Genomic DNA, 17428 nt, shown 5'->3' with positions numbered 1-17428 from the left:
GTTATGAGACAAGTACATTAAGACTGGCGAGATACTTTCAATACATACTGGGGATCAGTAACCGGTGCGTAAGGACAAGCTAGTTCCAGAACTGCAGGATGGTGTCCAGGCAATCTGGTGGTGGCGCAGTGCCCAGTGCTGGCAGTGGGAACCCGGTTGGCTCAAGTTGCCTGCTCTCGGGGCTGTTGTCGTGGTTCCTAGCGTCGGGCAGGTTCACAGATGCCTGTGACCTCCCTGTCCTTTCTATGCGCCCTGGGTCACTGTTGCTCCCAGAGGAGCTGTCGTCTATCAGTGCACAGGGAACTGCTGACTCGCTAGCCTGGGTGTTGTTTGGTTTGGGATCCTGGCTGGTCCCGGTCCCCTTTGGGAGAACTGTTGCAGGTGACCCTTTGTTCCCGGGTATGGCCTTGGTGGCGCTGGGGTCTGGGGGCTGTGCCTTAGCACAGTTTGCTCATTCAGGCTCGTGGCGGTTGATGCCATCGGGTGCCTGAGAGGCAGAGCCGAACCAGGGCAGGGTATCAATATCGGTGCCGTTGCCTTCCTGAGATCACTTGCTCTGCAGCGCGTGTATTGGCTGCTTGTGGCCGCCTTCCATGGTGCATAACTCTGGTCCCAGGGACGCAGGCCACAGCGTTGGGCAGCTCGCTGGACCAGTGTGCTCCCGATGCGCGTTTGCCCGCTGCATTGACTGTATGCCGTTGAAATCAGACATCGCACAATGTTTCATTACTTATTGTGAATACCCTGTAGCGCCGATTGCAATCGCGAGACTTTTCTTACTTATTGCATGTACACAACTCTGATCATCAGTTTTACATTTTTCATTTAACTCACAGTTGCTGTTACATCGCTTGAGTGTGTGGAACGGTCCCTGTAAGTGTGGTGGGTTGCAGACCTCCTTTAAGAGAGCCTTGCTTTCTTTACCCCAATCCTCTTCTCTGTTTGGTGCCACGTATTGCTCCAGCAGCATTGCACCTCGTGGTCTGGCCGCCGCTATCTTTTTTTTCAGCGCATCACCTCGTCGTTTGGACGCCATCTTTCCTCCATCCACCATGTCGCTTGTGCTGATCCTCTTCTCCCCGGGTTCTGCCACCAAAGCTAGGGAGTCGCTTTTGGATCAGATTTTCTTCCTCCGGAGTCCTGCCACTGGAGCCTGGAAGGTGCGCTCGGGTCGTCCCAGCTGGATCATCTCCACGCAGTCGTGCTGAGCGGTCTGTGCCTCTGGTGCTGTGCTGGTCTGCTCTCTGGTGCAGGATGCAACCTCAGGTGAGGGCTTGCTTTGCCTCTGAGCGCAGAGGAGGTCGATCGCTCGAGGGGTGAAGTCTTCCCACTTGCAATGGATTTTCTCCATCCACCTTCTTTCGAGTAGCGTTGGTCCATCACCTGCAACAATCCACAGAGGTAACTTGTGCACCGCGCCATCATGGAGTACTTTTACATTCGCACTACCAACGACTGGGATAAGTTCATTGGTGTAGGTGTGCAGCTTTGCCTGAACCGGGACCAACTTGGGTCGTTCAGTTTGTTTGTCCCATAGCCTCTCAAAGGCTTCTTGATTCATTACTGACTGGCTCGCCTGTGTCCACTTCCATGAAGACTGGAACGCCATTTATCTCAACTTCCATCCTCAACGGGGAACACTCGGTGGTGCAGGTAAACATGCTGTCTACCTCATCGTAGGGTTGAGCTGCCTCTCATTTCATAATCCGTGCTTGATTCATGGCCATCTGCAGACTCATCAACACAGTGAGTCATATTTCTCTTACACATTCGCTGGAGGTGGCACTTTGTGCTGCAGCCTTTGCATACAAAGTCTTTAAAACAGCACTGGTGAGCCCTGTGATTCCCTCCACAATGCCAGGATGGTGCTACTCGATTAGCCCCCCTCGGCGGACTCCGAGTTAAGGGACTTAGGGGCCTGTTCTCTTTCCTGAGAAAGTTCGCGATCAGCCTCTGTGCACAGTACTTGCCGGGTTTGAGTCCTGAGTGTGAGTCATCTGCCTCGAGCCGCAGGTCGAGGTCATGAATGCCTGGCTCACAGAAATGGCCTTCTGCAGTTTGACTGTGGTATCCGCCGATAGTAGCTCAAGAAGGCGGCCCTCATAACCGATTCCAATGACAAAAATGACCCGCAGCGCTTTATTGAGGTGGTTGCCGAAATCACACGCTGCCGCCAGCCTCCTGAAGTCTGCAGCGTATTTCGCGATTTCCTGGCCTTCAGTGGGAGTAGAACCAGTGTCTGGCTGTGAGAATGCTCTCCTTGGGCTCGAGTTGTTCTTGGATCAGTGTTACAAGCTCCTCTTACGTCTTGGTCATTGTCTTTGCTGGTACCAGCAAGTCCCTGACGAGGTCCTCGATGGTAGGCCCACAGCGGGTTAGCAGGATAGCTCTGCGCTTACCAGCCAGTGTGGCCGGGTTGTCTCATGCCAGGTTGTTTGCTGTGAAGAAATGGTCGAGCCTCTCCACAAAGGTGTCCCTATTATCACAATCGGCAAACTACTGCAATGTACCAAGGGTATCCATTTTTGCATGAAAGTCCGTAATCTCATCGCCAATTGTTAGGTCCTAGGATGCTCTGATAATGACTCCACGAAGCAATGTGTTGCACTTGAACTGTAGTGCCCTTAGTCCTTTATTGATAACTCCAGAGTGAGGATCACACCTGGAGGCCTGCCTTTTAAACTAGGCCAGGCACACCTGTATAAGTAACCTACAAGTCTCCCACTGCTGTGCCCTCTGGTGGCACACCTTGTGATAATACCAACAGTAGCCATGTAGGATGCATGAGAGAGAGAACACTATTCTGTGAAGAAGATCCAGAACACCATTCAGCATGCTGTGCTGCTGTGCAGCTACCACCGCCTGCCTCAAGGCCAGCATTAATGTCGGCTAGTTATCAGCAGAGCACTCACTATTCAACTTCTTCGGTATTCAATCTTTTAGTCACTTGTTGAACCAAGAAATTTAGAAACAGCAGGTTTTTTTTACAACATTAGCTCAGTGTTAGCTCAGAGAATGCCCAGAATAGATACAAACTGCACCCCTCCGAAAAAAACTAGGACAATTTAAAACTATACCGGATTATTTTTTGAAATAAACATATCTGATGGGGTCTGTGATTTATAAGCACTTCGACAATTTTAACATGCCAGCATCAGGAAACTACAATTCTTAAAATGTTTGTCCTCCATAACAACACATGCTGCATTCAGACAAAGCAACAATCCTCAGGATAAGTTAACACCAGCATCAAAGACTCAACTAATCAAAAATAACATGGCCAATTCCCACTATAGAATGCAATGATTCAGCCACTTCCCCCTTTAAATAAATATATTTTATTCAACTGTGCTGGAGGATAAAATCAAGTGATGGTGTATTGTTTACAAATCTAGTTAATCCTCTGATGGACACTGACATTTTCACACTATGCATCAAACTGTAATCTTACATTAATAAAAAGGTCACCGTTGACATTTACTTTTGATGGGAGTCTAACACACAACTAATTCTGCATTATTCACATCAGTGAGACTAACCTCCCAACATACAGCACTCAACATTTTATGTAATGTAATAAACCACCCTAAAATAGCACAACAGGGCACAAAACAGCAGCAAATTAGCCAACCAATCCCATAAATGTCAACACAAACAGCAACGGAGCTAAATCGACAACACCCTCAGCATCAGCAAGAGGACAACCATTAATATTAGGTCAAAGAGTTTCTGCACAGTGGAACTATCAGCATTTAATTCAGAACCGATAACAACAGAGCTAATGGAAAACAAGGCCAGTTAAACAGATCTCCTTCACCTAATCAGGAAACAATAACCATTATTTTACAGCAAAGCCAGACATTGAAAATATGCAACAAAAACAGAAAACACTAGAGGCACCTAGGTCAGGATGCATCCATCGAGAAAACACAAGTCAATTAACAACTCTGGTATAAACCCTTCCTCAAAGAATGCAGAGATATTACAGACGACAGCATTTAAAGAAACAGGAAGAAAAAACAAGCATGGCTTTGAATGAGCTGCAAAATGCTATGGTGGTGATCAGGAAATGGTTGAAGAGCAGGCGTGATATGCATGAGAGAAAAGGAAGCTCGAGACAAATCAAAAAATTAGAACACACAAGATATGCAATCTGAAACATCTATTCTCTCCATTGTTGCACACTGACCTGCTGAGTGGCATCAGCATTTTCTGGTTCCCAGCATTTGCAGTTTTTTTTAAACCTATGATTCATTAAAAATGTTCGGCGTCATCACAGCAATGCAAACGTTAAATGGGAAGACACAAAACTGCATTCTACACCTATCAGTTTCGCTGAAATTTGCCAAAGGGCGAAGCAAAGAATTGCTCCATAATGCTGAACATAAAATGACAACATACGATTCACAACCCACTAGATTATTTTCTAGTCAGCACGTAAAAAATGCAGTATTATACGGCAGGTCGAGTGGTACATTTGCCGACTACAGTAGTTCTCCAGAATCATTATTCAGAGATCTCATAAGTTATTTCAAAGTTCCAAAAACCTTAACAGTGGCCAGTTCCCTTTGACAGATCAGGAGTCTAAATAGCAAGTTCCGCAGCAAGACTACTCGAATTAATTGAATCTGAGGGGACTCACGTTACAAGTGTACTGACCAACAAAGGCTTGCAACATGTTGGACGGGTTTCCATTGCTGACTGAGACAAATCCATGCATAGTTACTTACTCCCATTACACAGTGAACCTGATTTGACTGGTCTGATGGATGTTATGTAATTTAGATTAAAAGACTTCAGCATAATTTTGGAGCAAGTAAGGAAAATTGCTGGAAGACAACAGAGAGTGAGACAGTAAACAGAGAATGCTCACGCGCACCCAAGAAAACTGGAGAGTATAAACGCTTTAATATTCCATTTATTTCTCTCCTGCAACTTCTCAGAAGAGCCCCATCCCAAGCCTCCAGTGATTCCCTGTGGTGGCACATTTGAAATAGTCGGAGATTAACAGGCAAGAAAGTTACATCTTTGGGTTTCTTTACTCGTAATTTTGTTTGTGGTTTGCGTGTATCTCAAGCTGCTGAGGCAAGCTTTGGTTTTGTCCCAAAAAGAGTATTTTCATTTCATAGTATCCCATGGAACAAACCGAAAACACTCCTCAGTTTATTTTAGCTAGCGGTTTTATGACGTGATACTCCTGGTCTTCAGAAGGCAGCACAGTAACACTACACTTGACATTTTCTGTCAAACAAGCTTATTTCATGGTAATTAATATGTCCTTACTAAACAATATGTCCTTACGATACAGTATAAATGCACACGAGGCCCATATGAGAGAGGTGGTCACTCTGTGACCAGTAACCTTTATTAGCCAGCACTGAAGTGGAGAAGATGGGTGGAGCTTCCCCTTTTATACCTGAAAGTCCAGGTTAGGAGTGTCTCCCACAAGTTCACCACCTAATGGTCAGTGTTCTCACGGTATACTACTTAGGTCAGTTTATACATGGATTACAATGACAGTTGAATATTGACATCACCTACCACCCAAAGTCTTATTGGGATCACAGGTTAAGTCTCTCTGGTGGTTTACGCTCCCTTGTGGAGCGCCTGAGTTGGGGCTTCGGTTGTTGGGCACTGGCCTGAGTGTCTGCTGTTTGCGGTGCCTCTGGCCTGTCCGGACTGCCCACAGTGACTGGGCTCTCCTCCACTTGGTTCCGATGTTCGGTCACCTGTGGTGGAGTGAACTCTACATCGTGTTCTTCCTCTGCTTCTTCTATGGGGTTGCTGAACCTCCTTTTTGTTTGATCCACGTGTTTACGGCAGATTTGTCCATTGATAAGTTTAACTACCAGAATCCTATTCCCCTCTTTGGCAATCACAGTGCCTGCGAGCCATTCGGGCCCTGCAGCGTAGTTGAGGACAAAGACAGGGTCATTGACATCAATACATCGCGCCCTCGCATTCCCGTCATGATAGTCACATTGTGACAGACGCCTGCTCTCAACAATTTCTTTCATGGTGGGGTGTATAAGGGATAACCTGGTTTTGAGCGTCCTTTTCATGAGCAGCTCTGCGGGTGGAACCCCTGTAAGCAAGGGTGGTCGGGATCTATTGGCCAACAGGAGGCGCGATAGGCGGCTTTGTAGGGAACCCCCTTGGATTCTGAGCATCCCGTTTGATTATCTGCACTGCTCGTTCCACCTGGCTGTTTGAGGCCGGCTTGAACGGTGCCGTTCTGACATGTTGATACCATTTCCTGCCATGAAGTCTTGAAATTCAATGCTTGTGAAGCACGGGCCATTGTCGCTGACCAAGACGTCCGGTAGACCATGAGCGGCGAACATTTCTCGTAGACTTTCTACCATGGCAGAGGATGTGCTTGAATTGAGAATGTCACACTCGATCCATTTGGAGTAGACGTCTACTACAACCAAAAACATTTTTCCCATGAAAGGACCTGCGTAGTCCACATGGATGTGTGACCATGGCTTGGTGGGCCAGGTTCAGGGGCTAAGGGGGGCTTCCCTGGGTGCATTGCCCAGCTGAGCACAAGTGTTGCACCTGTGAACACAAAGTTCCAGGTCTGCATCTATCCCTGGCCACCAAACGTGTGACCTGGCAATTACCTTCATCATGACTATGCCCGGGTGCTCATTGTGGAGTTCTTGGATGAACGCCTCTCTGCCCATCTGGTGCATGATGACTCGGTTTCCCCATAGTTGGCAATCGGCCTGAATCAAGAGTTCATCCTTGCGCCTGTGAAATGGTTTAAATTCCTCAGGGCATGCCCCATACGTGGCTGCCCAGTCCCCATTCAGGACACATTTCTTGACTAAAGACAGTAGCGGATCTCTATTTGTCCAGACTTTGATCCGACAGGCTGTCACGGGTAAGCCTTTGCTTTCGAAAGCTTCAACAGCCATGACCATCTCAGCAGCATGCTCGGTTGCCCCCTTGGTGGTGGCTAGTGGAAGCCTGCTGAGTGCATCGGCGCAGTTTTCGGTGCCTGGTCTGTGCCGAATTGTATAGTCATAGGCGGCTAACCTAAGTGCCCACCTCTGTATGCGGGCCGACGCAGTTATGCATTTATGGCCTTTTTGTCGGCCAAAAGGGACGTTGGGGGTTTGCGATCTGTCTCCAGCTCAAATTTCCTGCCAAACAGGTCCTGGTGCATTTTTTTTTTTTACTGCATATACACATGCAAGCACTTCCTTTTCGACCATCCCGAAGCCCCTTTCTGCCTGGGACAGACTTCTGAAGGCATAAGCTACCGGGCTGTAACTGACCCTTGGCATTGACATGCTGCAACACACACCCGACCCCATAGGACGATGCATCGCACGTTAAAACAAGTTTCTGACCTGGGTCATACAGCGTTAACAGATTGTTGGAGCATAACAAATTGCATGCTCGATCAAATGCCCTTTCCTGGCTGTCCCCTCAGACCCATTCGCGACCTTTGTGTAGGAGCACGTGTAGCGGCTCCAACAGCGTGCTCAATTTGGGAAGAAAGTTACCAAAATAGTTCAGGAGTCCCAGGAACGAACACAGCTCCGTCATGTTGCGGGGTCTGGGTGCTCTCTGGATTGTTTCCGTTTTGGACGCAGTAGGTCTGATCCCGTCTGCTGCTACCCTCATCCCCAGGAATTCTACCTCTGGAGCTAGGAAGACGCACTTCGCCTTTTTCAGTCGCAGACCTACCCGGTCCAGTCTGAGTAGCACCTCCTCCAGGTTGTGGAGGTGTTCTTCAGTATCGCAACCCGTGATGAGGATGTCGTCTTGAAAAACCACCGTCCTTGGAATCGACTTGGAGACTTTCCATGTTTCGTTGAAAGATCGCGGCGGCCGAGCAAATCCCAAACGGACATCTGTTGTACTCAAACAACCCCTTGTGTGTCGAGATGGTGGTCAGCTTCTTCGACTCACTCGCCGGCTCCTGGGTCATGTAAGCTGAGGTCAGATTCAATTTTGAAAAAAGTTTGCCACCGGATTGCGTCGCAAAGGGGTCCTCCGCTCTCGATAGTGGGTACTGGTCTTGGAGTGACACCCGATTGATGGTGGCCTTGTAATCACCACATATCCTGACCAACCCATCCACCTTCAGCACCGGCACAATCGGGCTCGCCCAGTCATTGAATTCGACTGGCGAGATGCCTTCCCTCAGCAGGCGGTCCAATTCGTCTTCTATCTTTTCCCGCATCACATATGGCACCGCTCTGGCCTTGTGGTGTACTGGCCTGGCGTCCGGGTTTATGTGAATCACTACCTTGGTTCCCATGAAAGTGCCGATGCCGGGTTGAAAGTGTGAGTCAAATTTGTCCAGGACCTGTGAGCATGACATTCACTCCACAGAAGAAATTGCATTGACATCGCCCCATTTCCAGTTCATGTCAGCAAGCCAACTGCTCCCCAGCAGTGCGGGACCATCCCCGTGGACAATCCAGAGTGGCAACCTGTTCTCCGAATCTTTGTGGGTCACGACTACCGTGGCACTGCGTAACGTCGGAGTGATCTCCTTTGTATATGTCCATAGCTGTGAGTCAATCGGCAATAATTTTGGCCTCCTGGCCTTGGACGTTCACAATTTGTCGAACTGTTTGATACTCATCAGAGACTGGCTGGCCCCCTTGTCTAGTTCCATTGACACTGGGATGCCATTGAGGAGCACTTTCATCTTGATCGGTGGCATCCTGGTGTATGAACTGTATATGTGCTCCACATGAACTCGCTGAACTTCAGCTTCCAGCGATTTCCCCGTGTCCTTCTGGCCTCGTGGGGCTGACATCGGGCCCGTCCTCCTCGTACATCAACCTGGCTGCAGGCTTCCTGCACATACATGCCAAGTGACCGCTGACGTTGCTGTTTCTGCAGGTATATTGCTGATACCTGCAAGCTCTGGCTGGGTGTTTGCCTCCACACCTCCAACATGAGCCGTTGTTGGAAACAAAAGGTCCATTACCAGTCGATCGTCTCTGACTGTCTCTGTAACTGTCCTTAAGCGCACCATTGACAGGTGTTGATGGCCCCATTACTGGCCGCATTGTCCCTTGCGATGGCATGAATCGCCGTTCAGCTAGCCATTGTCTCTGTTGAATTCCCCCTTTGGGTTCGACTACATGCTCGGGCATGTCAGATTGCCCATCTGCCTGGAGAACTGTGTGCTGCGTTAATAATGTTGACTCCCTGTCCATTTGCTGCATTTAAACCAAGATTATTGTCAAACATCATTCTGGTCTCTTCCTCCCCGGAGATAAATGTCTGGGCCATCAAAGCCGCCGTTTCCAGGGTCAAGTCTTTGGTCTCAATCAGTTTCCTGAAAACCCCAGCGTGCCCGATGCCCTCAAGAAAAAAAGTCTCGCAGCATCTCCGCTCTGCATGCATCTGGGAACTTATAGGCTCGCCAGTCGCCTGAGGTCTGCCACGCTTTGCCCTTCTCGCCGCCGGTCCGTGTAAAACCGGTGTCTCGCCATGTGCATGCTGCTCGCCGGTTTAAAGTATTCCCTGATCAACTTACTGAGCTCTTCAAATGTCTTGTCTGCCGGCTTCTCTGGCGCTAGAAGGTCCTTCATTAGGGAAGTATGTCCTGGATCCACAAACCGTCAGGAGATGAGCCCTGTGTTTGTCGGCCGAATCCTGTCCCAGCCATTCCTTAGTGACGAAACTTTGCAGTAGTCTCAATAAAATCGTCCCAATGACCAATACAGTACCTCTCGTCTGTGCTGCTAGTGACCATGCTCGCGTGTGTAAATCCCAGTTTCTCGTCGCCAATATGTCCTTACTATACAGTACAAATGCACACGAGGCCCATACTAGAGAGAAGGTCACTCTGTGACCAGTAACCTTTATTAGCCAGCACTGAAGTGAAGAAGATGGGTGGAGCCTGAAAGTCCAGGTTAGGAGTGTCTCCTACAAGTTCACCACCTAGTGGTCAGTGTTCTCACGGTATACAACTTAGGTCAGTTTATACATGGATTACAATGACAGTTGAATACATGACAGTGATAGAGCAAGCAAATAAAACAATAACATTTTTATGGCAGATAAGCTACCTCCAGTCGAGAAATTTGTGACTGCTATTATAAACTATGGTCACAATAACATGTACAAGTTCCTCCTCTTCCTCACTGTCCATGGAAGTTATCTCTCATTGAACACCAAAGACAGATTTTCCAATTTGAAGATGGGCTAATAAATAAGTAAGTATCTTCAAAAAGTGACTTGGAGCAGACTTAAAGTATCAACTCAATAAAGTTGGCAAACAAATTTCTGAACAAATTCCACAAGCTGTTTACATTTGAACCGCATGGCTTGGTTCTGTTCTCAGACAACCCGTTGCTGTAACAATTATATTGAGTTAAGAACGAACGACTTGCATTTATATAGCGCCTTTCACAACCACTGGATGTCTCAAAGCATTTTCCAGCCAATGAAGTACTTTTGGAGTGTAATCACCGTTGTAATGTGGGAGAGAGGAAGAGCATCCAAGAGGTTGCTGAGCACCTCGAGTCTCGTCACTGAGAGCATGCAGAAAACAAGCGCAGGCAGCGGAAGGAACGTGCGGCAAACCAGGCTCCCCACCCACCCTTTCCTTCAACGGCTTTCTGCTCCACCTGTGACAAAGACTGTAATTCCCGTATTGGACTGTAGTCACCTGAGAACTCAAGAGTGGAAGCAAGTCTCCCTCGATTGTGAGGGACTGCCTATGATGTGGGAAAGTTAGGACATGATGAGAGTGAAGCTAATGTTTAGTCCCTTGACACTATGAATGACAGAGTGACAATGAAAGAAGCAAATACCAAAATACCATGCTAAATGTTAAGGCATATATGTTTTGACTGTCACACACGTCATACTTGATAGCACAGCATGCGAGAGCTATAACCAACAGTTTAAAAACCCACAGTCGACAGCACTCTGTGCATCAACATTCAACGACAAAAGCAGTGGGCTACTACAACTTAAGGTACGAGCTTTCTCACTCTTGCAGACACGACGCTGAAGTACAATTGGAAGATACCATTTCTTTAAACGTCATTCTTCCAACTGTGTAAAGTGTTAACTGACTTGAAGCAAAGGTAGAATTGAATTCACAGATAACTGCACAATCGATTATGCACTAAAAAAGGCAAAATATCAAATTCAGCATACCCCAATATAATAGGGAGGCATTGTCTTCAAGTAATTTTCAAATGCCTGCCGCCATTTCATAACTGGCTTCAGCTTATGCACTTTGAACAAATCATCTGCAAAACAAAAATCAAACAATGAGATATTATACCAAGTCCATCAAGAATTTCCCTGTTGCGCACAGAAGCAACTTGATCTGGATTTTTAAAAGAAAATTATATTAAGACTTATTCTCTAGTCAAGGAGATGCAGCCCCAGTTTTCACCCCACTCTATTTTTTTAGATGCTGTACTTGTGTCATAAGAAAGGTGACCTGCTTTAAGATCTGTCAGTCAGTGCCGGAGCAGGAACAGAACAGTCGGGAATAAAATCAAACCTGCCTCAACCCATCCAATAGCATTACATGTTAGAACTTGATTGCACCCTCCAATTTATTATAAGCTGGGCTGTCTTTGAATTTCAAATTTTGAAGTTATGCTACATTGAGAGTACATGCTGCAGAAATCCACGTTTCAGTTTTTAAAAAATCAAGTTTTTGGGGCCTGGGGACAAAAGTTCTTTGACCTCTGGGCCCTGGGTTCAAAGCAAAACAAGAGTGGTTCTGGCTGTAAAGGTCCATCAAGTGAGTTTGGGCAGTCTTTATCCAGTTCCGACTGTGTCTGGGTCACAATCTCACTCGATCCACTTTTATGCTGCTCATTTAGATCAGATTCCAGGAAACTTGCATCTGTTACCCACTCTCCACAGCTACACCACTATATCTGGCTTCCCTTTTCATGGCAGCAGAGCCTCATCTCGTGCAAACCAATCTCACCAAGCATCAGCATAACAATGGCTTCAGTGAAGCTATCAGGATGGCTGGTGCTGCAGTTGGGGATTCTCTTCCAAAATTTGATACTAAAGTATTCCAGTATAGTCGAGCAGAAGCAGCTTTATTCTATTGTTGGCCACGCTGTACTGGACCTGGAAGTGTCCAGGACAGCCTGAAATGCGAAAGTGCACTATCTTCTACCTTGAACATTCTAACCCTTGATGTGCACAAAAGTGGCCAAAATTCAAAGTCACCGTGAAATATTAAAAACTAAACAATTGGGGGTCAGAGTGAATTGGTGACATGATCACACGAAGTATCAAGTTTATTCATTTTGATTTTAAATTTTAAAACACTTTCTTTTGTAACCATAATGGAGCTTAAGCATGCACTTCCCTACACGTTCCCCTGGTCAAGGCATCAATTGAGCATATGCTGCTACGCTCATCCCATGCGGCAGTGTGCCCACGTCATGGTGCCATTTCCCATCACAAAGCAAACGTGTAGAAACATTGACCCAATTCGGCAGCTCACAGCAGTAGGCCAACGTATTAATAGGAAATGGCAAGGCACAATTAGTGGGTCTCTGCTGCTCAAGATATTGGGTCATTCACACTTGAGGGCTGTCAACACCATGAATCCTCCCCTTCTGTCTGCAAGCAATTGCAATCTCGCAAGGCAAAAACATCGGAAATCAGTTTAGGGCAGTCACCAAGAAATAAACAGAGTTAACATTTCAGGTCAATGACCTTTCGTCAGAACTGGAAAAAGTTAGAGATGTAATAGATTTTAATCAAGCGCAGGGGCAGAAGGAAAGGAACAAAAGGAAAGGTCTGTGATAGGATGGAAGGCAGATTAAATGACAAAAGGGATGATGGTGCAAGGCAAAAGGAGATGGTAAAGGGACAGGTAAATAACAAAAGATGGAGTCTCGAAGAGGTGTAAATGGGAATGGCAGAATCATCAACAGCTTGACATGTGGAAAAAATAGGGGCAGTGGTTATGGTCTGAAATTGTTGAACTAATTGTGGAGTCCAGGCGGCGAAAAAGTGCCTAATTGAAAGATGAGGTGCTGTTCCTCAAGCTTATGCTGAGCTTCGTTGGAACAGTGCAAGAGGCCGAGGACAGAGAGGTCAGATTAGGAGTGAAGTGGAGAATTAAACTGACAGGCGACCAGAAGGTCGGGAGTCACATTTACGGATTGAAGGGAAGTGTTCCACAAAGCGATCACCCAATCGGCATTTGGTCACCCCAATGTAGAGACCACATCAGGGGCAGCAAAAACAGTATACGAAATTGAACGGTGTACAAGTAAATCACTGTTTAACCAGAACAGTTGTGACGGAGAAATTGGGAGAATGGAAGAGTCCTGACAGAAAGCGGGTTGGGAGGAAGTGTCGTACGAGTAGCTGTGGGCTCATAGTGGATGTTTGTCGATAGCCTATCCTCAGAAATGGAGAGAGACAAGTCGAGGCAGGGAAGAGTCAGAGATGGACCATGTAAAGGTGAGGGAAGGGTGGAAATTAGAAGCAAAGTGAATGAAATTTTCTAGTTCAGGCCAAGAGCACAAAATGGTACCAACATAGGTCATCAATGTACTGGCAAAAAGAGGTGAGGGAGGGGACACGAGTAGGACTGGAACAAGGAATGTTCCACATATCACATGAAAAAGCAGACATAGCTCAGACCCATGCAGATTTACATAGCCACACCTTTAATTTGGTGTGAATGAGGGGAGTCAAAGGAGAAGTTGTTCAATGCGAGAAGTTCAGCCAGGCAGAGGAGGATGGTGGTGGATGGGCCTCTGATCAAGGAATAAGCGGAGCGCCCTCAGGCCGTCCTGCTGAGGAATGGAGGTATAGAGGGATTGAACATCCATCGTGAAAAGGAGATGGTTGGGGCCAGGAAACTGTTAGTGACGGAGGGCGTCCGAAGAGTCGCGGATGTATGTGGGAAGAGACTGGACAAAGGGAGAAAAGAGAGCCAAGATAGGAAGAAATCAGTTCCAAGAACTGGCTGAAACGATGGGTCTCCGAGGCCGTTCTGTTTGTGGATCTTGGGAAGGAGGTAGAAGTGGGTCGTGTGGGGTTGGGGAACTATGAGGTTGGTGGCCATAGAGGGAAGATCTCCAGAGGAGATGAGCTCAGTGACAATCTTGGAAATGATGGCTTGATGTTCAGTCGTGGGGTCATGGTCCAGGGGGAGGTACGAGGTGGTGTCCGAGAGTTGGTGTCCGAGAGTTGGTGTCCGGCCTCCGCAAGGTAGAGGTCGGTTTGCTAAACAACAACAGCGCCACCCTTGTCAGCAGGTTTAATAACAATGTTGGGTTGGATCTGGGAGAACGAAGTGCTGCAAGTTCAGAGGAAGGTAGGGTTTTCAGAGAGAGAGGGATAAAAAAGGAATTAAAGAAACAATTACAGCTATGAGACGGGATGATATGTTGGAAGGATCAAAATGAGGCCATATGGGTTGAATTGAAGAACAAAAAAGGGGCGATCACACTGTTGGGAATGTACTATAGACCCCCAGTCAGAGGGAGATAGAAGAGCAAATAAGTAGGCAAATTTCAGAGAAATACAAAAACTATAGAACAGTAATCGTAAGGGATTTCAACTACCCTAATATTAACTGGGATAAAATCAGCGTAAAAGGTATAGAGGATGCAGAATTCCTAAAATGCATTCAGGAGAACTTTTTTTTTTAAAGTCAGTATGTCGCAAGTCCAACAAGGGAGGGGGCAGTTCTCGACTTGGTTTTAGGAAATTATACTGGACAGGTGGAAGGGATATCAGTGGGAAAGCATTTTGTTGCTTGTGATCATAATTCAGTTAGATTTAGGGTAGTTTTAGAAAAGGACAAAGATAGACCTGGAATAAAAGTTCTCAATTGAGGAAAATCTGCAAAAGGACATAGACAGGCTAAGTGAGTGGGCAAAAATTTGACAGATGGAGTATAATGTTGGAAAGTGTGAGGTCATGCTCTTTGGCAGAAAAAAAATCAAACAGCAAGTTATTATTTAAATGGAGAAAGATTGCAAAGTGCCACAGTACAGCAGGACCTGGGGGTACTTGTGCATGAAACACAAAAGGATATTATGCAGGTACAGCAAATGATCAGGAAGGCCAATGGTATTTTGGCCTTTATTGCAAAGGAGATGGAGTATAAAAACAGGGAAGTCTTACTACAGCTATATAAAGGTATTGGTGAGGCCACACCTGGAATACTGTGAGCAGTTTTGGTTTCCATATTTACAAAAGGATACACTTGCTTTGGAGGCAGTTCAGAAAAGGTTCACTAGGTTGATTCTGGGGATGAGGGGGTTGACATGAGAAAAGGTTCAGTAGGTTGGGCCTCTACTCATTGGAATTCAGAAGAATGAGAGGTGACCTTATTGAAACAGAAAAGATTGAGGGGGCTTGATAAGGCGGATGTAGAGAGGATGTTTCCACTGATGGGGGAGACTAGAACTAGAGGGAACGATCTTAGAATAAGGGTCCGCCCATTTAAAACAGAGATGAGGAGACATTTCTTCTCTGAGGGTTGTAAATCTGTGGAATTCACTGCCTCAGAGCTGTGGAAACTGGGACACTGAATAAATTTAAGACAGAAATAGACAGTTCCTTAAATGATAAGGGTATAAGGGGTTACGAGAGCGAGCGGGGAAGTGCAGCTGAGTCCATGATCAGATCAGCCATGAGTGGCGGAGCAGGCTCGAGGGACCGTATGGCCTACTCCTGTTCCTATTTCTTATGTTATGAAAAGCCAATTTTACTAAGCTGAGATGTGATTTAGCCCAAGTGGACAGGAAACAGCGATTTTAAGGTAAATCAGTGTCAGAGCAGTGGGAGGTATTTAAGGAGGAGATCCTGAGGGTTCAGAGCAAGTCTGTTCCCTTAAAGAAAAAGGGTGGGACTAACAAATCTAGAGGTCCCTGGATGTCAAGGGACATGCAGGGTAGGATAAAGAAAAAAAAAAGGAGGCTTCTGACAGATACCGAGAGCTCAATACTGCAGAAACCCGAGGGGAATATAGAAAATGCAAGGGTGAAACTAAAAAGGAAATTAGGAAAGCAAAGAGAGAGCATGGAAAAATTTTCGCAAGTAAAATCAAGGAAAACCCAGATGTTTTATAAATACATGAAAAGCAAGAAGATCATTAAAGATTGGGGCCTATTAGATACCATAAAGGTAATCTGTGTGTGGAGGCGGAAGACATGGGTATGGTTCTTAATGAATACTTTGCGTCTGTTTTCACAAAAGAGAGGGGCGATGCAGACATTGTAATCAGCAAGGAGGAGTGTGAAATATTAGATGAAATAACCAGAGAGGAAGTATTAAGGGGTTTGGCAGCTTTGAAAGTGGTTAAATCCCCAGGCCCAGATAAAATGTATCCCAGACTGTTGAGAACAAACAGAGGAAATAGCAAAGGCTCCGACCATCATTTTCCAATCCTCTCTTGCTAAAGGTGTGGTGCCGGAGGACTGCTAACATTTTACCTTTGTTTAAAAAGGTAGAAAGGGAAAGGGATAGACCAAGTAATTACAGGCCAGTCAGCTAAAGCTTGGTGGTGGGAAAATTATTGGATAAATCTTCATTTAGAAAGACACAGATTAATTAAGGACAGTCAGCATGGATTTGTTACGGGACGGTCATGTCTGACTAACTTGATTTGAGTTTTTTTGAGGAGGTAACCAGGAGGGTTTGATGTAGTGTATATGGATTTTGGCAAACTTTTGATAGTCTGCCATGTGGGACCTAGTCTCAATAATAAAAGCACATGGGATGCAAAGCAAAGTGGCAAGTTGGATCCAAAATTGTCTTGGAGGCAGGAAGCAAAGCGTAATGGTTGATATTTGTGTGACTGGAAGGCCGTTTCCAGTGGGGATCCACAGGGCTCAGTACTGGGTCACTTGATTTTTGTGGTACATATCAATGATTTAGACTTGAATGAAGGGGGTATGATTAAGTTTACAGATGATACAAAATTGGCTGTGTGGTTGATAATGAAGAAAGTTGCAGACTGCAGGAAGATATCAATGAACAGGTCAGGTGGGCAGAACAGTGACAAATGATTCAATCCGGAGAAGTGTGAGGTAATGCATTTGGGAGGGCTAACAAGACAAGGGAATACACAATAAATGGTAGGACACTGAGAAGTGTACAGGAACAAAGAGACCTTGGAGTGCATGACCACAGATCCCTGAAGGCAGCAGGCCAGGTAGATAAGGTGGTAAAGTAGGCATACGGAATACTTGCCTTTATTAGCCAAGGCATAGAATACAATAGCAGGGAGGTTATGCTTGAACTGTATAAAATACTAGTAAGGCCACAGCTAGAGTACCGCATGTAGTCTGGTCACCATATTGCAGGAAAGATGTGACTGCATGAGGGTACAGAGGTGATTTATAAGGATGTTGCCTGGACTGGAGAATTTTAGCTATGAGGAAAGATTGGATAGGCTGGGATTGTTTTCTTTGGAACAGAGGAGGCT

The 17428-nt window shown here is 46.2% G+C and overlaps 1 protein-coding gene across 1 annotated transcript in view; it reads right to left on the bottom strand.

The window, feature by feature from the left end:
- Nucleotides 1-17428, bottom strand: part of LOC139276267 (integrator complex subunit 6-like) — a 144154-nt gene that overhangs the window by 54729 nt on the left and 71997 nt on the right. The window contains exon 10 of the mRNA XM_070894004.1: nt 11149-11243. Coding sequence (XP_070750105.1) covers nt 11149-11243 — 95 coding nt within the window. The remainder of the gene's footprint in view (nt 1-11148; nt 11244-17428) is intronic.

Source organism: Pristiophorus japonicus, chromosome 11, assembly GCF_044704955.1.
Source record: "Pristiophorus japonicus isolate sPriJap1 chromosome 11, sPriJap1.hap1, whole genome shotgun sequence".
Classification (NCBI taxonomy): domain Eukaryota; kingdom Metazoa; phylum Chordata; class Chondrichthyes; family Pristiophoridae; genus Pristiophorus; species Pristiophorus japonicus.
This window is presented reverse-complemented; position numbering and strand designations above follow the sequence as displayed.